The following is a 22,974-nucleotide window of genomic DNA, read 5'->3' on the forward strand; positions in this document are numbered from 1 at the left end:
AAATGTACATGCAGTATCCGGTTTATTTCCCATGAGAGTTCAGGAGATAGGTACCAGTTCACAGTCCTATTTCAATATTCCCAACCGCACAGACATCTTAGCAAACAAAAGTTTTCATTTTATTTTGCAATTCAGTTAATAGGAAAATTTGTTAAGAAATTTAGACTTAAATACTGGGCATGATGACACACGTCTTTAAGCCCAGCACTTGGGAGACATGGCAGGATGACCTCTGTGAGTTTGAGGCCAGCCTGGACTACCAGGACAGCCAGAGCTGTTACACAGAGAAACCCTGTTTCGAAAAACAAAAAGGAAAAGAAAAAGAAAAGAAACTTAGACTTAAAAATAAAAAAAAAAAACGAAATTTAGGCTACTTATTTTCTTTATAGACAATACTCCAATGTAAAATGGTTTAATTTGCTCAATGTTATGATAGAGCCAGAATGCTGGCACACACTTTTAATCCTAGCACTTGGGAGGCAGAGGCAGGAGGATCACTGTGAGTTTGAGGCTAGCCTAGTCTACAAAGCAAGTCTAGGACAGCCAAGGCTACACAGGGAAACCTTGTCTCAAAAAACAAAAACAAAATATAAACAATGCTATGATAGTACCAAAGCATTCCCATATAGCCATTCTTTTTTTTTTTTTAACTTTTAATTACATCACTCAGTAAGTTATATAGAGAAAGTGTTAGAATTCTACTTCAGTCAGCCTACCTGTAATGTCATTTCCTACCTGCCATGGGGACATGGCCCTGCCCAATATATAAAAGGACAGACCTACCTCACCCCTCTGTCTTATCCTCTCTCTGTATATATTATTCTTCCCCTCTCTTCCTGTTTCTTTCTCTCTCTGTCTCTCTCTCTGTCACTGTCTCTCTCTCTGTCTCTCTGCCTGTCTCTCTCACTCTCTCTCTCTCTCTCTCTCTCTCTCTCTCTCTCTCTCTCTGTACACCTCCCCCCTTCATTCTTTCCCCATGCTAATTTAATAAAACTCAGATATACTAATAGCTGATATGTGTTGTTTTATCATTTTCTTATATTAAACATAAAAGAAAGAGTATATATAGATATAGATATAAGAGTATATATTATAAATTTTATGAGCATTTCTGAAAGTATATTCTTATATGCTCCTAATAATATTGTATATAATATATAAATATTGTATATAAGGGTATATATAATACTCAATAATAAAACAGGCTTAGTGCAAGTTAATAACATGCAACCTAGACTAATATTTATATACTGTAGGAATGTTCAGAGTAAGCTAGGCTCAAATAGAAGGTTCTGAGGGTTAAATATATTGAAAGCATTTTCTATTCCCTGTGGGTTTATCAAGATGCAAATAAATTGTGAGTTTAGGAGGTTCTGCACTGTATTAGTTTTGCTGAGGACTCGCTGGTCTGTTCAGTAAGAAAAAACTGGTGTTTTGATTAACTGCGTCAGGCAGATAACCTTGAGCTTTCTGTAATGCACCAAGAAGTAATCTTACTAAAGCACATACAGACAGAAGGTAGACAGACATACAGACAGATGATAGATGATAGATGATATAGACTATATGTGTATATGTATGTCTGCACATGTATGTTTCTGTATGTGTGATATGGGGTGTGTGTGTGTGTGTGTGTGTGTGTGTGTGTGTGTGTGTGTGTGTGAATTCTAACACTTGCCTGGTCCCAGGATTTTTGTGGAGAGCCTTTAGCTGGTCTTTGCTACTTTGGTTCTTCTCTTTCCCAGCCTCTAGCATTAGATAGGAGAGAAAGAAGGATAGATGGGAGAGAGGAATTAGAAAATCATGAATCTGATTTGTTTCTTTTTTGACCCATTGCTACTATCAAACCAAACCACCCTTCCTAAAGGACCAACAACACTCTTCCCAAGCCTCAATTGGGTCGGGGGGGACCCTCTGAAAAGTTCCCAGAATTCCAAATGTTACACAATTGCAGAAACTATCTGCAGCTGTCAAAACCACGCTTCTGCTAGAGCACGAGTCAAGTCATAGTCAGCTGTTGCAGATGGTCTTTTGCAGGCCCACAGCCCTATACCTGGGATTTAAAAGAAAGAACATATTTATAATATTTCTGTGTTTCTTAAAGAAACCAAAATTCCAGCATTCTCAAAAATGTTGCTACAAAAGTCTGTGAAAGCTGAGTTCTAAGTGTGAAGGTCAGCGCAGTCACACAGGCGGGCTTTGAGCTGTGGGTCGTCCTCCACCTAGAACTGGGCTTGCAGTCATTTTACAATGTACTGGGAGTTCTAAGTCTCTCAACAGCCGGTTTCATGATTGATATGGGTGGGAAAAACAAACAAAAGAGCTATCTTTATAGGATGACAGTCTGCAAAGCACATGTTGGCCATTACATCATCAGGGCTGAGACACTAAGGAGTTCCTCTCTACACAACAAACAACTGGCTGTGTGGTTTCTGGGCAGAGTAGTCAAAAGCATGTGTTTGACTACTGTAGTGCGGACATGACCAAAGGACATTTCTAGGTAGGAGCATATCAAAAAACCTTCTGGTATTGGCTTGAATATTGTTGTCCAGTGTGTGATATTGCCATCTTGATTGTACTAGAGCAAATGTGTAAAATATTCTGTGCGAAGAAGTGAATAGAATGAATGGATCCAGAACACACACACACACACACACACACACACACACACACACACACACTGTCATTCCACAGCACTGGGTAATGTACCTGATTATGGAAATTAAACTCTTCACATCCAGTAGTTTAGTCTAGTAGAGAAGATAAATAAATAATTAGAACTCTCAATTTAATGCTTCATCATGGGGACGTGCACAAGGATGGAGTGTGAATGGGAGAAGAAGGAACTGAGACTAGTGAATGTCATCAAATTTACACTTGTCACATCCCAAACCCTTTTAAACCACATCTCCTTTCAACAATGCCCAGGCTCCCGTTCCCTGTAGAGCTCTACTCCAAATGAGCATTATTCCTTATCTCTATCTCTCTGGTTTCAGGAAAATGAAGTTGATATATTCCTTCCAACAACACCTGACCTATATAAGATTGTTGCATAAATATAAAAGTACATATAAAACTTGTTGGATGAAAATTCAGTTTAGGCAAGCTGGGTGCAGTGGCTCATGTTTGTAATCCCAGCACTTGGGAGGCAGAGGCAGGCACATAGCTGGGAGTTTGAGGCCAGCCTGATCTATAAAGAAAGTCCAAGACAGCCAAGGCTACACAGAGAAATCATGTCTTGAAAAACAAACAAACAAAAAATTAACTTTAGGTTACTGTCAGCACATGCCAAGGAAGTAGACAGATTAAGGTGGTTCCCTGATGTGGGGCATCAGCAAAAGAACAGAACTAAAAGGAAAATTAGCAGCCACTCATAAACATAATGAAAATAAAAAGACACCTAGGTACTGTCTGTGCAAAAGATAAGAAAAAGATGAAGTTTCAGGAAAGTATTAATGCGCTTTAGACCCCACCGATCATCATGGTCACTGGGTGATGTGGGAACACTGCATGCTCTGGAGAAGCGTTCCTCTTCAGAATCACAACATGGAGCAGAACACACTGCAGGTGAAAAAGCTTAAGACAGTGTCAGATGAGGAGTGCTGGCTAGACTAGGTCTTCTCAAGGAAGGGAGAAGTCAGGGTGGGCTGTGGCATTATTAACAAATATCTGAAGGTGTATCAAGGAGACAAGGAGAATTCCTCTGAGGTCAGAGATTAGATAATGGCAGCTTCAAAAGGACAAAGAGGAATTGAAAAGACTACATCCTATATCCTAAGTAGAATGTAAATAAGCAGACACCTTCCAAGATAAGGATCTTTATTCCTTGTACCTTTTATTGAAGAGAGGCAAACTTTCCTTGATCTCAGGGTGCCATTGGCCTTCGGTGTGGAAGCAGAGCTCACACTTTCAGGCCAACATATGCACATGTATTTAGCCTTAATACTATTTGTTTTACCCTGAAGGTCACTAAGAATCCATGAGTGGCCTCCAACTCAGGACATGGACAAGATGGAATAATAGCTAACTACATTTACTATTTTCAGTTTTCAGTTTTGTTTGTTAACTTGGGGTCAGGAAAAAATGAACAACATCATCCATGCTGTCAGCCTGCAAGACCCAGTCACTGGCTTATCTAACTTCGCAGTTAGTTACAGAGTTAGTGAACTGTGTCACTCATGGAGTTGTCAGGTCTGAGTTGAGATCCCTGTGATCTTCTCGTTTTTCCTGTTCCCTTGCTAGCCTAGCTTTCCCTTCCCCTGGGGTTTCTCTCTTGTTATACACCCTTTCTGTCCCTCTGACCACATCCTGTAATCTATATGTCTAGTTGCTATAGTTTTCCTTTTATATCCAGAGCTGACTGATCTATAAAAAACATGGCCACTGTTGTCTTATGTTTTGGAGCCTCAGGGTTAAATGGAGTATACATGTGGAACCCTTCTAGCAACCTTTTTATAAAGGCAGCAGGGCTTTTTTTTTTTCTGAGTAATAGTTTTTACCTTGGCCAAATTGGTGGGGCTCTTTTTAGCTCCCTTGAGACCTGCCAATAGAGCCTGGCGATAGATACGAAGACTTTTTTTTACCTGTATCCATGTCAAAATCTTAATCTGGACATGTCAAGGGAAATCTTTTATCTCTCTTGTTAGGGAGCTGGGTGGGTGCCCCGTTTGGTCCGAGCACATTTTTTTTCCCGCTTTTAGGAGGACTCTCTGTGTTTTTTTTTTTTCACGGTGAGGAGAACCTGTAAAAGCTGTTGTAGAGCCTGGGTGTCTTGTAAAAAGGAAGGATTGTGGGTTTTTTAATTATATAAATCTGATGCGGAGAATGGCCAGTAATGGATGTCACCACTGATAATATGAAGAGGAAACAATGAGGTTTCCTGGCCTGGATTTTGGTCCCGCTGACTATGCAGGCGGGGAGGAGAAGGAGGGGGCAGGGAGGAATCTGAGGAGGGGGGGAAGGTGTAAGAGAAGGAGCTGAAGGGGCTGGAGAGGGCGTGTGGGTAGATGAGGTAGGGAGAGAGGGGTTAGGGTCAGAGGGAGAACTCGAAGGTGTAGGGTAAGGTGGAGGAGGCAGGTCTAGTAGTAAAAGATCTCTTGTTGTTTGTTGTCAGGCAGCATGGGCTTTGGGCGAACTCCTGGGTGTTTTTTGGGTGTCCCAGGAGTCTCAGAAACTGCAACTGAGAAGAGAGAAGTTGGCAGGGGGCCCAGGAGGAAAGATTTGAGTCACTGTGGTGGGTCTTGGACCAGGAGTTTTCACGTGATTATATATGGGACCTGATCTGGGAGGCCGTGAGACCCAGGTCTGCAAACAACATGTTTAACCTGTAAGATAATAGTAAGGTTAAATGTCCCATCTCTAAGCCACTCCACGTTAAAGGTTGGCCATTCTGAGGCACAGAAAACCTATGTGCACGAGCTCGAACATCTTTAAAGAGTCAGAGTTAAGGGGGTCGTCACAGTTTGTCTCATGTCAGTACGGTCGAGAGAGAGGAGGACAGAGACAAGACAGAGACAAACAGACAAATAAAACCAAAATATCGGAGCCACAGAACAGAAATCAGATCGGATGGCAGAACTTCTCTGCCGTTCAGATTTAGGATTGAGAAGACCGACGCTATTATCGGCCCTTTTTCCAGACAACCACTGGAGCGTCCTCCAGGGTGAAGGTGCCTCCCCTTTTTTGTTGTTTGTTTGTTTGTTTGTTTGTTTTTCAAGACAGTGTCTCTCTGTGTTAGCCTTGGTTGTCCTGGACTCGCTTTGTAGACCAGGCTGGCCTCGAACTCACAGCCATCCGCCTGCCTCTGCCTCCCGAGTGCTGGGATTAAAGGCGTGCGCCACCACGCCCCCCCCCCTTTTTTTAATACAGATTTGTGCGTTTACAGAGGCACCGAAAGTGGCTCGCCGACCAGAAAAGGGAACAAACAGAAAAGAGCTCACAAAGCTCACGGAGCTTGCGGGAGTCCGCAAAGCACAGACAAAAAGACAAAGCGAAAGTAACACACGGTCTCAGAAGTCAGTCCAGTCGGCTGGCCCGGGCCATTGAAACCTTGTAACAAGTGGGTCGGTGGATTCAGGGAGACCCCCAAATCCCAGACGAGCCCCCACAATGTTGGACCCTAGAGTTTACTTGGGTAGTAGGGGGTCGTTGTGAGAGACCACTCGAGGACCACAGTGTTGATGTAAAAGCACAAGGTTTATTGTTGATGCGCATCAGGTAACCTCAGCACTCACTCGAGAGGGGAGACACCCCAAGTCACTGTTACAGACTATTTTTAAAGGCTAAAACCACAAAGGTTAAGAGGGGCTGCATGCCCTATGTTAGGATTGGCTCTGGTGGTCGCTAGGGATGCTTGTCTAATTATTATTGGCTATTACAGGGGTCGTTGGCCTCGGGAGCTGTTCTTGGCAAAGAGGGGTGTTGGAGAGTTTCCAGAAAATTTCCAGATGGTAATTGTTTACTTTAGTTAAAATTGTTTATCTCTGTTGCCCACCTTGATCTCAGAAACTAAAGCTAAGCTGGCCTTCAATTCTCTCTGGGTCATTTTTCCAAGCTTGTCTGGGTCACGTTCCCAGGCTGGCTAAAAAAAAAAGAGTCTTACACTATCATCCACACTGTCCTCTATCAAGAAGCAAGGCCAAGGGGGGAAAAAAACTATTTTGACTCTAGTTAGATGCTTAGGTAAGTTTAAACTATCTAAAGGTTAGGTTGAAGTATACTCTCCATACCTTTTAGCAAACTTCACAGTGTCAAAAGCATACTGGGGGCAGATGTAGGTGGATCACTATGAGTTTGAGGCCAGCCTGGTCAACTAAGCGAGTCCAGGACAGCCAATGCTACACAGAGAAACCCTCTCTTGAAAAACCAAACCAAACCAAATCAAAACAAACAAGCAAGCAAACAAACAAACAAACAAAACCAAAAATATTGGCAACTGCAAAGAAATACCTAGTATAGAATCACTGCTACTTGACGTGCACAGTATTGACAAAGGTGAGGCAATTGTGAAGGACAACATGAGCACAGAAGGGCCAGTAGGTATTATATGAAAAGAAAATCCCATGCTCATAAGGTCCTGTGTGGTGGTGTCACCAGAGCACATGGGATCCGTTAGCAAATTCTTAGATTTGTGGACTAAGAAAATTTAAAATAGCCTTGAAAGGAAACACAATGAGAATTTTATAGAAAACAGGGTGAACTGTAGTTCTTGGCAGCCACCAGAAGGAGAGGGAAATGGTGAAAGGAGAGGTGGGTCTAGAAATCAGGCTAAACACAGAAATCCTCAAGCAGCTGTCTGGTCAAGTCATCAGACAGGCAGAGAGTACCTGGAGTGACAGGCAAGCTGACTTAGATTTTTTGGCACTATTTGGGGAAAGTAGGTAAAAGAAGAGAAAGAAAAAAAAAAGATTACAGCTTTACTAGGATATAAGTGAAAAGACATTTGCATGGACAAGGTGGGAACAATGGAGACCTGGGTACCCAGAGTTATTTTTGCTGTTGTTGTTTTGTTTTGATGTTTCATTTGTTTTTTTGAGTTTTGGGGTTTTTTGGGTTTTTGTTTTTTGTTTGGTTGGTTGGTTTGTTTTGGTTTGGTTTGGTTAGGTTTCTTGTCACAGGGTTTATCTATGTTATATTGGCTGTCCTAGACTCACTTTGTAAACCAGGCTGGCCTTGAACTCACAGCAATCTGCCTGCCTCTGCCTCCCAAGTACTGGAATTAAAGGCATGCGCCACCGCAACCAGCTTCTTGTTTTGTTTTGGTTTTTTGCTTATTTGTTTGTTTGTTTTTATTGAAGTGGTGAAAAATTATGCTCCTCCCTTGGTGATGTAGACCTTAGAGATAAAAATAGTATCGTACCATTTAGCACTAACCAAGGAGGACATATTTAGCATTTCTTCCTTCACCTCCTATAAGTCAGGATTAATAACTAATACCATCTTTTGATGTTAAGGCTCCATTTGGTTTGGTTAACATTGGCCCAATTTAAAGCCCCTATCACTGCCCCACCTCTAATCTTTCAATTAGTGACAAGGGCTCATGGCTCTTTTTCACTTCCTGAAAGGCTGATATTGATTTATTTCCCACCAAGCCACTCAAAACTGCTCTTTGATAGACAATAAACGTGGATGACAGTGAGATGGGCATAGCAGTGGACAGGCATCAAGGAGGGGCTGGTCTACTGAGTCATAGCCAGCAACTTAGAAGACCAAATGTGAAGGGTGAAGCTACAGAGCAGAAAGGAATAGAGCAAGGAAGGCACGTGAGGTTGTCCTCTGACCTCTGCATATGTATGTATGGGCATTCATACATATACATATAAATATATATTTGTGTGTGAGAGAGAGATGAAGTTCCTTAAATCATAACTAAGAGTGATGGCTGGAGAGATGGTTAAGAGCACTGATGCTCTTCCAGAGGTCTTGAGTTCAATTCCCAGCAACCACATGGTGGCTCACAACCATCTATAATGAGATCTGGTGCCCTCTTCTGGTGTGCACGAAGACAGTGTACTCATAGAGATAAAATAAGGAAATAAATCTTTTTTTAAAAAAGAGAAAAGAAAATGTCATTAAAAAATAAAATAACTAAGAATAATGCTTAGATGTGTCTACGTCAGGTTGTGTTATAGGAAACCCTGTCTCAAAAGACAAGCATCAAAACCAAACAAACAAAAAACTCAGCTCTTTCAAGGACGTCATCAAATGCTAGACCATATACCTTAGGTTTCCTTTATCCCTACAAGGCTAACCTTGGTACAGGATGTGAAAATCAACAGATGCCTTCCCAACATCCTCATTCCAGCATGTTTCACCAACACGCACTAAAACAGTTCCTCTAAGGGTTGTCATCATTCTTTGTTCATGTACATAATTTGTCCTTGTGTCAGGGAGGAGTAGCTCATATGTTTGCTTGAGTTCCCAATGTACACAGAGAGGGAAAGAAGGGGAAGAGAGTTCCACAAGGCTAGGTAACGCAAACATTCTAAACATGACCACGAACTGAGCACAGGAATATCAGGATTGTTCCAGTCATAGCCTGTTCCCTCTTCCAAGGAGGGAAGTGGTTACTCTGTCCAGACACTGAGCATAGGAGGCCTAAATACATTATCGATGGCTCTAACTCATGGAAGGAGAATGAGATTTTTACCAGGTAGCAATTGTAATTCCAAAACAAATATCTTTGTGAAATATTTATGCACACATTCTAAGTTTTTTCTCCTACCAAACATTCCATCTTGGGATGTACTTTTGTCTCTGAGTAAATAATGTCACCTCATAGATAAAATGTTTGATTTAGTCTTGAAGCCAGGCCTGTCTTCTGCACAGGTTTTCTTCACTGTCTCCCACATGGTGCACTAAAAGGCCATTTTCATCCCAATGCCACAACCAATTTCTAGCCATAACTATGTCCCACACTGTATGATTCAGAGTCACAAGATTACTTGGAAATCACACTGCAGTGAGATGTTCCCAAGGCACAGGTGAGGGCTGCTGAAGTACGAGTCACAAGAGAAGCATAAGGGCAAAGTCATCACCACCATGAAATAGATCATTCTTTCTTCATAGTTTTGCTTATCTACTCATTATAATGTCACCTCCCCCACCCCCCCCACCCCCCCACCCCCTGCCTCAGAATCAGAGCCAAAGGATGTCAAAATCACCACCCATACTCTAGAATCAGCAAGCCTAAGTCAGATGCTATTACTGCTGCTGGAAGTACTTAAAGGATTCCTAGAACAACATTCCAGACAACTCCCTCTCCCACACTGCAAGACCTTCTCTTGCTTTGTTGGGACAAAAGAAATAACCATCTCAACTATGAACTCTCCTTAACAGTTGCTGTTGAAAATTTCTTGCCAGAAGTATGGACAATACAGAGCTGACGACATGAGATGAAAAGCAAGAATTTTACTGGTTCAACCAACACTTCATGGTGACAGGAAACATATCTGTGCCCCAAACATTCAGAGGAGAGTTTGCAGACAAGAGAAAACAATGGATATTATTATTATTATTATTATTATTATTATTATTATTATTATTATTTCAGGATAAACTACTAAATGAACCAAAATAGAATACCATATGGAAAAGACTCAAAACACATAAATGAACAGAACATAAACTGTGATCTTTGGGAAAAATCAGAATATTTACATTTTACTCAATGTGTATTTTCAGCAAATAGTTATTTCTTACCCAACATTTTTCAGGTACTTTGCTAGGTACTAAATGAAACAACTATATGTTGTCCATAATAATAATAATAAAACTATCTTGTCCAGAAGTCATATGAGGAAATATAGGTTTAAAATTATTTTTAAAAATTATTATTCACATGAGCATGTTTTCTGTGCACTCTTATTATCCACCACATGCATACTTGAGGCATACAGAGGCCAGAAGAAGACACCAGCTTCTCTAGAAATGAAGATACAGATGGTTGTAAAGAGCAGTATGGGGTCTGAAAATCAGATCTGGGTCGTTTGGGAGAGCAGCTAGTATTGTTAAAGTCTGTGCCATCTCTCAAGGCCATAGAATTAAATTTATTCCATTTATTTGTTTATTTATTTATTTATTATGTTTTTTAAGAGAGAGTTCCTCTCTGTAGCCTTGGCTGTCCTAGACTCACTTTGTAGGACCAGGCTGGCCTCGAACTCACTAAATTTATTTTAAGTGACATGAAGAATCCCATGAAATATAAAAGCAGAAAGTTCAATGAAAATGAAGGGTAAAGTTAAGGAAGACTCAGGAAAAAAAGAAAGAAAGAAAGGGGAATATTTCATGAAGAAAATGTTTACTACCATGTCTCAGAGGTTGAAGGCTTTTGTGTTTTTATTTCTCACCCATACAGAGCAAAGAAATGACCAACATGGCTGAGAGATTAAGAAGGATGTTGGCCAGAAATATAGCCAGATGAGTAGAAAGAAGTCTAAACCCTCCCCAGGGATCTTGAAGAATGGAAAGTTGGAGAGACGTGTGATCACAGTTGCATTCCATGGACAGAGCTCTGAAGAAACAAGACAGTGGGAAAACACCTGGAGGAATTGGTGGCTAGCCAAGGTGGAGTGGTGCTGACATCTAAAAGACGCAACAGTGAACGTGATTGGAAGCATGTATAAGTTTTAGACATAGAGCTGAGAAAGGGGGCAGGGAGAGAGAGGGGTGAGAAGTAAGTGCTACAGACGCTGGCACTTGGTAAGGGAAGCATCAAGGTTTGAGCAATGACTTTGAATAAAGAAACAGTAAGAAAAAAATCAAGAAAAATATACTTAAGGGCACCAGGTAACTAAAACAATAGCAACAGGGTGTGCTATATGTGAGATGCCTATAGGACGTCCTGAGGAAGATGTCAAACTTCATATTCCCAAGTTTTTCCATTTGTAAAGATCAATACCTCACAGCGTCCTACATGCCACTTCACAACTCAGGCCTTTACTGTTTCCTTTTCATCATGCCCCATTTTTTCTCACTTCCCTCGAGAAGGACCATCATATTAGATAGATGTCAAACACATTAGCGGTTCTTTCTTCAAATCCTGGCCCTGGCCATTCTCTGTGTGGGCTGAACATCCATAGCTCATAGTTCAGTCCCTCACTTTCTTCTCTTTGGGTGCCTCCTAGCCATCGAGGCCTTTTCTTGCCACTTGGACTTAAGTATCCTTGCTTTCCGTTTTCATCTCTCTACTCCTCTCCATAAATTTGTCATACTCTGGTTATTTTTTTTATAAGCATCTAGTATTACCTATTCTGTCCCCTCAACCAAACTTCATCGAAGCTCTATAAAGCATACGGTTCCATGCTATCCCCTGGTACATTCCAAGAGATGACTAGTGTTGAACAGTTCTGAAGATTTGGAGAAGATCTGAGAATTTACCCTAATGGTTAGCTAAAATATTAGCCATGTGGGGCTGTTGACAGAAGCCAGGCACCAAGGTCAGGCAAGTGATTTAGTTATTCTGTAACAATTTCTAAAGTGTCAATATTTGTATCAAACTCCAAATTCCAAAGATGATGTAAGGGGGAACCATATGACATCAACACAGAAAGTATCCTGTGCTGTGAGAAAAGGACATTAAATTGTAGTTTTGAAACAGGATTTCTCTGTGTAGCCATGGCTGTCCTGGACTCACTTTGTAGACCAGGCTGGCATGGAACTCACAGTGATCCACCTGCCTCTACCTCCCAAGTGTTGGGATTAAAGTGCCACAACACCTGGCATCAAACATTTTTTAAGTCCCAAATTGTTTTAAGAGGACAGTAGTCCTTCTTGAGTGCTGCTCCAAAATATGTTGTCTTTATTGTTCTAGAAAGAAAAACAAAAACAATAAAACAAAAGAAGAAGCAACTTATCCTTTGTGACAAAGGAAGGCGTTATTTCATTGGTCAAGACTGTTATACAAACACCCTGGAGAAGGCAGACTGAAACAAAGTGATGAATATCTCTACTCACAAGACAGACATGAGAGAAACATGAGAGAAAACAGACAATTGCCACCAGGCATGGTAGACACTCACTCAGTACATATGAGCTAATCAAGGGTCCAGCCTTTGACTTAGTTACTGCCATTATTTTAATGCTCAAATGTATCAGTTCAGGCAATAGGAAAGTGAACCCATAATCTAGAGGCATGCAGCTGCGCTGAAGGACACACAGCCCCAGGACACGGCACACAGGGAACTGACTCCTCCTTCTCTCGTACCCCAGCCTGCCACCAGCCTATCAGGGCTTGATGAATGCACAGCACATAAGGAGAGAGATGCAGAAAAACAAAAGACAGAAAGAGAAGAATGGAAGGAAATAGTGGAAAATGTGTTGGAGCTCTGCACATTTGCTCATCCATTCACAACTACAGAGGAGACAAGACCTTCATCTCACCTACAGATAAGAAAAGTGGGCTCAGGAAGGAAGGAGACTTTCCCAAACCTGGGAGGATGTCAGGGATCAAGATAACTAGCGTTTCCTGCAAGAATTTGGGTGCAACCTTTCCAGAGCCCTGTTTTCTACTCAGGTATCATTTTTCCCAGCCTGGAGGCCACACGGGGTCAATCAATAACCAAAGACACCTATTATCCAGCACAGTGGGTGGAGCCTGTACTGCCATCTGCCTATATAACCACTCGTCATGTCTGAAGAGAAGCACCTGCAGAGTCCTCCTGACCTTTGCACCCAGATCCTCAACCATGAAGGTGGCAGTTGTCTTTCTTCTCGCTGCCTTGGCGCTGCTCACTTTACCAGGTAGGAGTGTTTGCATGTTCTTCAAAAATTAGTAAAAGAAATTTGACCTGTCACTTTATACCTCCTGGAAACTTAGATAGTCTAGCTAGCTGCTGCCACAGAATTGAAATGAAGTCCGTGGGGGTGAATAAGAAAAGTGTTTCTACTGAGAATTGCAAAAAGAAGTTATTTCTAACACACGTGAGGAGAGCAGCTCTGGTAAGATTTGCCCTTCTCTAAAGGCAAGGCTGCTGCTTCATTGGTGTGGTAGAGAAGAAATGGTTTCACTGTAAAATACCCTTCTAACTCTAGAAATCCCTACTATACTCAGTAAATCCAAGGCTAGCTTACCAAACTTAAAGCTTGTGAGTTGCATAAAATAAATAACAATGATCACCATTTAGGTTGCACAGAATGAGTGGTATCTTGAGTGATTAAAAGCTTTACCTTTGGTGCTGGAGGGTTGGATTGGAGGTTAAGAGCACTAACTGCTCTTCCAGATGTCCTGAGCTCAATTCCCAATAACCACATGGTGGCTTACAATCATCTATAATGTGATCTGATGCTCTCTTGTGGCCCGCAGGTGTACATGGAGGCAGACCATTGTATATATAACAATAAATAACTAAATCTTTTTTAAAAAGAAAAGTTTTATGTTTTATCCATAGAACATTTAGAGAAAACATCATGTTTGTGGAGACAGAAGAATTTCCAAAGTTACTGAGGGCATGTTGAGAGATAATTCTGCTTATGACTGAAATCGGCTTCATTTCCTAACTGATTCGGCCGAGATTTTGATGAGAGCCAAATGTGTGCTTTACTGAGAAGTGGAAGAGCACTGTTTACTGTTTCAGATAAATATTTATGGAAGCAAAAGGGCCTTTGTCCCACCTCACACCTAGTAATAATTACAACTGCACGCCTGTAATGAGCCCCGCTCTTCAACTATCACACTCATTTGCATTCTGGACCCACAGGGGCCCCAGCAGCTGCATTTCCTCTGATGAGTCCTAGCGATCTGTCTCATTCCCTCAGAGATCACTGACTGAAAACTCAGTTTGAAACAGTTCCCTGTGGGGGCGATCAGATTAGACTCCTTCTCCTGGTAAACGTAGCCACATTCGCACTTTTAAAAAGCAATTTTTGAGATTATGATATAATTACATCATCTCACCCTTTCCTTTCTTACTGACAAACCCTCCCATGGACCTCCTTGCTCTCTTTTAAATTCAATTTTCTTTCATTGTTGTTACATCTTTAAGTGCTGTACATGTGCAACATCATATGTTTTATGACACACATACATGGACTTGTTTTCTAAAGTAGGAAACGGTCTTTGCAGAACTGTGTAAATACACAAAAGACAAGTTGGCCCTATGGCCAGCCAGTATAATGCACCTGTGGGAAAAATCTCTGTGAGAACTGGTGGTGAGTTGGCAGAAAAGCCTCAGTTTTAACATTATTTACAAATGAAACTTAATTACATCAAAAGACCCGGTGGCTATTTCCCATACTGCCACCCATATGTTAAGGTATTGATATTTATAATTCACTGACTGAAATGAAAATTCTACCAGGTGCAGAGACAACATTGATGGGCATTCCAAGGGTATCTGATTAGTTGGTGCCTAAACCTTTCAAACTCTGAGTACATAATTTCCATTCTCAAGGAAGTAGACCAAATTTCCAGAAATACCAAATTGATGTACTCAGTAACAGTCGAAGTTTTCCTTGATTCAATTCAAGATCTCAGCAGGTAGAGAGTAAAAAACACCCCGATGGTGTCATTGAAAGTCATGAAAATTAGACCGATGGGATGTACATGATGGAGCAGAGGGGTCATATGACACTGTTTTCTTTGGTAACTGAGAATAGATCCAACTTCTTTGGGATCCACATTGACATTTGATTTATGTTTTCTAGGTAGCACTACAGCTGACTTGATGGGGGGAAAGGTAAAGAGAATTTGATCATTTCTTAATATATATACATACATACAGACATGTATAATATGTGTGTGTGTATGTGTGTGTGTGTGTGTGTGTGTGTGTGTGTGTGTGTGTGTGTGTGTGAGGCAGGGCTTCCTCGGCTGTCCTAGAACTCTACCATAGACCAGGCTAGCCTCAAACTCACAGAGATCAGCCTGCCTCTGCTTCCTGATTGTTGGGATTAAAGGTGTGCACCACTACTGCCCATCTTATTTTATAATTTATTAGTTTTCTAATTTCCTATACATTCTGAAATTGTTCAATTCAGTAAAAGTACAGCCTGGATATGAACATGCATGGTGGTATATATTTATAATCCAAAGTACTCAGAAGTCTGGATTATCAGACTTGAGGTCAGCTTGGTCTACCCAGTAAGACTTTGATAGAAAAAGGAAATAAAGAAGTACACTCTAGCAAGTTATGTTCTTAGTTTAGCCTTAAGTCAGGATTAGGGGCTCACAAGGTTGGGAACCTCAAATACTAAACACAGGATGCAATAGCACCACCTCATCCTGCATGGTGCTGTGTTGAAAGACAACCCCACTAATCACCCAGCGTCTGTCTACTGCATGCAGTGAAGGACATTTTTATACATATGCTAGGGCTGGCTGTAGGTCGAGTGAAGCTCTCATGTTCATTCCAAGTAGCCATTGCTCCTGACTTGACCATGTTGGCTTTCATTGCTTCTAATTCCTAAGTAGCCTAGAGGAGGAGGTGTCTCTCATCTCATTACATATAACCCAGAAGGAAACTGGTGATGAATCTGAAGTTATAGGGAATAAATCATTACATCTTTGATAAGTATTACGGATGAAAAAAATCTGGCACCATTAGAAACAAACCTTGTTAGAGAGATTAAGAAAGGTTTCCCATGTATCGGTCTATGAAGAATAAATAAATGTTAGCAAAACAGAGCTCATAGGATGATGTCCTGGAATGAAGAGCTGATGAGGGACTTGAATTCAGGGACCAAGAATCACTAGAGATGTGACTTTGGCTGAATTCATCGCTTTGTGACTCTTCCCTTGAGGAAGAGTGTAAATGACAACTTTACAAGGTATTTATAGTAAAGAGCAATGAATAGATAATTGACAGTTTTGATTAAGGAATGAGATTTTTCCAATACAAAAATGCATAAAATAATGTTCAGAGATTTATAACAGGAGTTTTTTGTTGTTGTTGCTTTTGTTTTTTTTTTTAATTTAATTAATTTATTCAGATTACATTTCAATAGTTTTCCCCTCACTTGTATTTACCCATTCTCCCTCCCTCCCACTTTCACCCTATTCCCCTCCCCTAGGTCTGTGACCGAGGGGGACCTCCTCCCCACTATTTGGTCATAGGCTATCAAGCCTGCTATCCTTTCTCTGGGTACCACCAGGCCTCACCACCAGGATAGAAGAGGAGTTTATGATAGTCAGCTTTTACTAAAAACAGAGCCCAAGAATCTATGCACTATCGCCATCTAGTGGTCAGTGTACAAAGACGACTATCTGGTTAGCAGGTGGTGTTACCTTCCTCCTTTCATCAAATCTCATCAGAACATCATGACATAAGTGGAAAAACAATTACTTTCCCAATTTTCTGATGAAGTGACCGAGATCAACGAATAAATTAGTTACCCATGATGTCATATAACTAGGAAAGGGACATAACTTGACTTTAATTCAGATTTTCTGAATCCAAGGCAGATTTCTTTCTTTCTGTTCCTGTTGTTTTCTTGTACAACACCCAATGTCATTACCCTAATTGGGAAAAAAGTTTAAACATTCTTAATATTTTTTTAATAAAGCCATACATTGAGAACTGACAGGAAATGACTATTTAATTCTCTGTTTAGGCTAATTGCAATGATGCAATTATGGGATGTCCCAGGATTTATGACCCTGTATGTGGGATTGATGGAGTTACATACCCCAGTGAATGTGTCCTGTGCCTTGAAAACAGGTAAGGATAAAGTTTAACTTTTAAGAACTTATTTTAAGTTACTTATCATTAGAATTTCACATGTTATCCTCTTAAAGCCTAGGTCAATAAATAAATCTTTGTCATATGATATGGTTGTATGATTTAAAAATTATTTGGACAATAAAAGCCCCAATTTTCTTCTTCCTCCTCCTCTTCCTCCTCCTCCTCCTCCTCCTCCTTCTTCTTCTTCTTCATTTTTTTTTTTTTTTGGCTTTTTGAGATAGAGTTTCTCTGTTAAGTCCTTGCTGTCCTGGAACTCACTCTGTAGACCAGGTTGGCGCCAAACTCAGATATTCACCTACCTTTGCCTCCTGAGTGATGAGATTAAAGGCCTGTGCCACCAGTGGCCAGCTAAGGCCCAGTTTTCTTAGCTATACAATTTACTGTATAGATTTTTTTTAAACCTACATGTACAAAATGTCTTTAACCTAAAAAAATTAATTACTGACAAGAGCAGATATTGCGTTTTCTAGTGCTCTCCCAAATGAGCAAATATGAATTATATAGTTTTCAGTGAACAGAAATATATTTTGTAGCATTTGTATCCACAGGTACGAGAGCTAACCTCAGCGAAGTTTTATTTTCTGAAGAGTTTGATGTTGAGGAACAGGAATCAGACTAAGGACACTGAGACAAACTGATGTCACAATTTTTCTCTTACACTATGACCAAGCAGACATGCAGGTCATTATGCTAGGCCCTCCATGTTTTTCCGTATGCTTGTGAGAAAAAACTGAAAGCAGGCAAACAAATGCTCATGAGTACGTGTAAGCGCTTCTTGTAAGTTGTGACAATCGCCAGAAACAAGAATGACCAAAGCAAAGGTGGTGCTATCCTCTAACTGGGAGGTCAAAGAAGGGCTTAATGGAAAGAACGCCATTTAAAGAGTCTTTGAAATTCAGTCAATCACAGAGATCCCACAAGTGACAGAAAACACTGAGATCTTCTTGAATCAATTCAATGTTAAAGACTTTGTTTCAGGCTCAAGTAACTATAAATTGTCATTATTCAATTGCATGAATCTCTACTCTATGGTGCAAACTCTCTTCAGGGATGGCTCCAAATGAGTTCAGAAAAGTCTCAGAGTTTATCCGGGACTGTAGACATTTTAGACCCCAAAGAGTAAGTATTCAGCTTCATGGTGAGTGTGCATTCAGTGTGTAAACGGTACCAGGCCTGATAGTGTATGCCTGCTACCCCCACACTGCAGACTTAGGCAGAGGAAACCTGATTTTCAAGTCAGTCTGTTATTTGCCTGTCCACTTGGGATATAGATTGAGTCCCTGACTCAGAGGTCAGAAGAACAGGTGAACCTTGTGGAAAGAATACATTGGAAACCACTTGTTAATTTTCTCATGACCTATGTTGTTGACATTCAGGTCAAGCATCAGTATTTCCATGCCTGGGGAGGAGCAGAGCCCATAACACCCTCAAGACTTGAGAACTCTGCCAACTGTGAGGTCTAAAGTCCAAAGGCCTCTATTTAGAGTGAGGCATTTGGAAAATATGAGGGAAATGCTGAACACACTCTCCTTTGACCTTTAAGCCTACTGATTGCAATTTGGCCATTGTATTCTGTCAGATATGTGCGTAAGTGTAAGAGACATTCAGCTGTCTGAACATACAGCATTTCACCCTGTGTTCTGAAATAACACTATTGTCTAGAGATAAATTTGTCTATCTCAAATGTAAGGGATGTTCTACGGTTTCTATAATGCCTTTGTTTCTATTGGCAATTAAAAGTCGCACGGGGGCCTACCCCCTGACACTGCCTGAAGGGCCAGGATCAAGAGCTAGATAGCCCAGAGACCTAGGATAGAACCAAACACGGCTGGGAAAAATAGTCAATGAGATGATTCTTACTGATATTCTGTTATCCTCATAGATTGGTGCCTAGTCCAGTTGTCATCAGGAGGCTTCATCCAGCAACTGTTGGAAATAGATGCAGAGACCCACAGCCAAATATTAGGTGGAGCTCAGGGAGTCCTTCAGAAGAGGGGGAAGGATTGTAGGAGCCATAGGGGTCAAGGACACCACAGGGAAACCCATAGAATCAACTACCCTAGGTTCATAGAGGCTCAAAAGAGATTGAACCACCATCCAGGGAACCTGCATAGGACTGACCTAGGCCTGCTGCGTATAAGTTACAGGAGTATAGTTTGGTCTTCTTGTGGGACCACTGAAGGAAGGGCTGTCTTTCACACACTTGCTGGCTTTTGGGACCCTTTCCCTCCTACTGGCCTGCTTCATTCAGCCTTAATACAAGGGGAGGTACCTAGTCTTACGTCAGTGTGATATACCATGTTGATATCACTGGGAGGCCTGCCCTTTCATGAATAGAAATTGAGGAGGTGGAATAGATGGAGAGGGGCACAGAGCTGGGCGGGGGGGAGGACTTGGAGGAGAGGAGGGAGAGGAAACTGCAGTCAGTCCCAATGTGAAAAGTAATATTTTTTTAAAAGTCACACATAAAAATAACAAAAATGGACTCAGCAGATTGTATTTATATATTTATGCTCACATATCACACACACGCGTAACAATCATAATCAAAGAAAAAGAAACTATCTATTTGAAAGTGAATGAGGGAATGAGCAGCGTAGGTACAGGGAATGGAGAGTGGAGAAAGGAAAAGGATAAATAATGTAATTACATTTTAATTTAAAAGTTGCAGAGAAATGACTTGTGTAGTAACTATTGATAGAGCCAGGATCTGACCCTAACTGTTGGGGTTTGAGATGCTCAGAAAATGGCAGGTAGGGCTTTCTAATGAGGCTCCATAACTCTCAGGAGCCTGCCAGCTGTGTTAAATAAGATGGTTATATGTTTTCTAGGCTTTCTTAGAGAAACAGTTAATTCTTTTCTATAGAAAAACAACTACTGGCAGAATCTCTGGTGCCAGAAATGTTTTCTGTCCTATGGACTGATGTGTAGCTAGTAGTCATTGTCTCTCAAATGCAGATAGTACAGTGAGAAGCTGCAGTTTTCTTAAAGATTTATTTATTATTTATAAAATGCTCTGCATGCAGGTACATTTGCAGGCCATAAGAGGGCTTTAGATCTCAGTACCGATGATTGTGAGTCATCATGTGGTTGCTGGGAATTGAACTCAGGATCTCTGGAAGAGTAGTCAGTGCTCTTAACCTCTGAGCCATCTCTCTAGCCCAAAAAACTGCAGTTTTAATGCTGTTAAACGTTTAAGTTTAAATAAGCAAATGTGGTTGAAGAGCAAAGTGAACCAAAGAGAACAGCACAGCTGTGTATAACATCATATAAGGGACTTTAAATTGGCACTATCATAAGTTACTGTTGATGTTAAAAATAAAGAAAGAATGGGTCCAAAAATGCACATGGAAAAATAGATGTATCATATCTTCTCAAATAATAGAAAAATAGAAAAGTTGTTGTATGCCACTATGGTCAGGGAAACAATTACTAAAGAGAGAACTGTAGAAACAGTCTTCTAACTCAGGAACAATGCCAGAATTGAAGGGCATTTTATTTTTGTGGAAGAAACTGGCTTGGTCAAGGAAACAGGAAGGGCAGAGGAAATGTTACCTAAAGAAGACCTTGGTGTTTATTACTGTCATGGGAATCTGACGGCCTGACACATTCAAGCCCCCATCTTCTGAAATGAAGTGGTAAAAAGATAGAAAGCCCTGCCATAGCCTGACAACAGCTGAGGTGGCCACCTGGTCACTAAGTTCAGAGCATCAGTAGTAAAAGGAGCAGTAATGGATCTCAGATTAATTTCAGGCGTTCCCCAATAGGTCTGTGAACAGTACTGAGAGGCACTTTTCTACTCTGTTGTTTCCCTTGTGAATATAATAGAAAGTAACAAATATTCAATGAATATATGAATCAATAATGAGTTCTGGAAAGAGAAAACTGAGAATAAATTATCAGCTTGTCTTTTAAAGAAAAGTAGAATTATTTCTAAATTTCATTGCTGTTCTCACACAGTCACTTACTTGTATCAGTAAACTTCAAGCTGACCATTAGTCATTTTTCTTACATCTCTTTTACAGGAAACGCCAGGTTCCTGTCAAAATTAAAAGATATGGGCCTTGCTGAAAGTCCAGACTTTGAACTCTGTTAAGACTGCCATGATGTGTGGCTAACCTGTTTGTTGAATAAATGCATCTGAAAATACGTTGTTCTTCTCTAAGCTTTCTGCTCAGAAGCATGGATGGATATATTGAGGACAGGGAACATGGGAAAGACCCGGACTAGACTAATCATCACCAGTTAATTCTTCATGTCTGCAGTATCACACATTACAGATAATGAAGACTCACAGTTGAGCATAAACATGTGCCACGAATAGACTTGGGTGAGGATGAAGAAGGCATCCTGTGTCATGCCCAGTAAGAAATCTGTCAAAGAGCATAGGGGCCTTTTACCCAACGTACCATGTGTGAGTGATTTGTGAAGATTACATTGGCTATCTGTGAGCCACCTAAACTCCTGTGATTGTCACTTGGCTAACAGCACAGCAAGCAAGTCTCAGGGATGTTCTTTTCTATCCAGCTGACCTTCCTTAAACCACAAGGAGTGCTCCTTCCTTCCTTTAACCACAATCACCTCTTATGCCTTGAATTTCTCCAATAGGAATCTAGGCGATAGCCCCATCCTGTCAGATCTTCGATGTCTATATTCAGTAATAGAATATAGACAAATAAAATAGAAGCAAGACAGTGTTCCCAAGGGGAAAAGTATCTACAACTACATAAAACAAAAATAAAAGGGAAAGCTGAGTGAAACTATGAGTTTGTAACAAATTTATTCTAAAATGGGACGGTAGTGGAAAGCTAGCACCTGGTAGGCTGTGTCAGGATCTGTAGTACAGCAGGGAGTTGGTCAGCCATTGAGCCAGAAATAACCAAGGCAAAGCTTTCCTACACTAGGAAAAGTGTTGCCTAGTCACCAGTTTCTGGTGCTAGTCCAGTATTCCTGCCTTGAAACTGAACTCTTGCCACTAGAGGGTGCTGTAGTCTAGCAACTGACTCAGCCCAACCATCCTGCCAGTGTACCAAATACCTTGCTAACTCAAGTTATGCATGCAAGATGGCTTCCAGCTTCTTATCTGGGATGCTAGAGGACACTTGGAGGACACCAATCACTAAGGAAATCTGAGATGGTAACATTAATTTAGTCACTGAACTTTGTAATTTGTCCTGTCTAGTTGGACCAGTCTGCAAGGCCACACACACACACACACACACACACACACACACACACACACACACACACACACACACACATTTGCTTTGTTTTCATAATTATAAGCAGATATAAGCCTTAACCTCAAATATATCTTTAATGGCTCTGCTCTCTGGGCCCATCAGGAGGCAAGCATGTAATGTAGATTCTCTCTCCATGTGTGGAAACTTACATTTCAAAAGGAATGTCTAATAAACTGATAAAACTTAAGTAGAAAACTTAAACCTATGAAAAGTGATCCAAAGAAGGAAGATTGGCTGAAAGGAAAAACCCTTAGAAGGGGAAGACCTTTTCAATCAATTCAAGGGTTAAGAATATCGGCATTACAAAAGCAGCTCTAAATAAAATATCTATATCACCCCCAACTCCTTCCCTCTAACTCCTGAGTGCCCCTTTCCCAAGTTTCCCCATCCTAACTTCATGTATTTTTTTCTAATAACCCACTGAGACCAATTAGTGTTTTTCATATACTCATGAGTGTGACACCACCCACTGGTGCTGCCAACCTACCAAAGACCACACCCTGACAGAAGTTGACTTTCCCTCCCCTAGGAACCATCAGCTGTTAAGAGCTCCT

General features: G+C 40.9%; 1 protein-coding gene across 1 annotated transcript; it reads left to right on the forward strand.

The window, feature by feature from the left end:
- Positions 1 to 13,124: 13,124 nt before the first annotated feature.
- LOC311595848 (serine protease inhibitor Kazal-type 1-like) lies at positions 13,125 to 21,324 on the forward strand. Its single transcript, XM_084778814.1, has 4 exons — positions 13,125 to 13,239; positions 15,142 to 15,173; positions 17,047 to 17,153; positions 21,203 to 21,324. Exons 1-4 carry the CDS (start codon positions 13,185 to 13,187, stop codon positions 21,246 to 21,248), a joined length of 240 nt encoding a protein of 79 aa, XP_084634940.1. The 5' UTR covers positions 13,125 to 13,184; the 3' UTR covers positions 21,249 to 21,324.
- The last annotated feature ends 1,650 nt before the right edge of the window (positions 21,325 to 22,974 follow it).

Source organism: Acomys minous (assembly GCF_964271855.1).
Source record: "Acomys minous genome assembly, chromosome: 4".
In the NCBI taxonomy this organism is placed as follows: Eukaryota; Metazoa; Chordata; class Mammalia; order Rodentia; family Muridae; genus Acomys; species Acomys minous.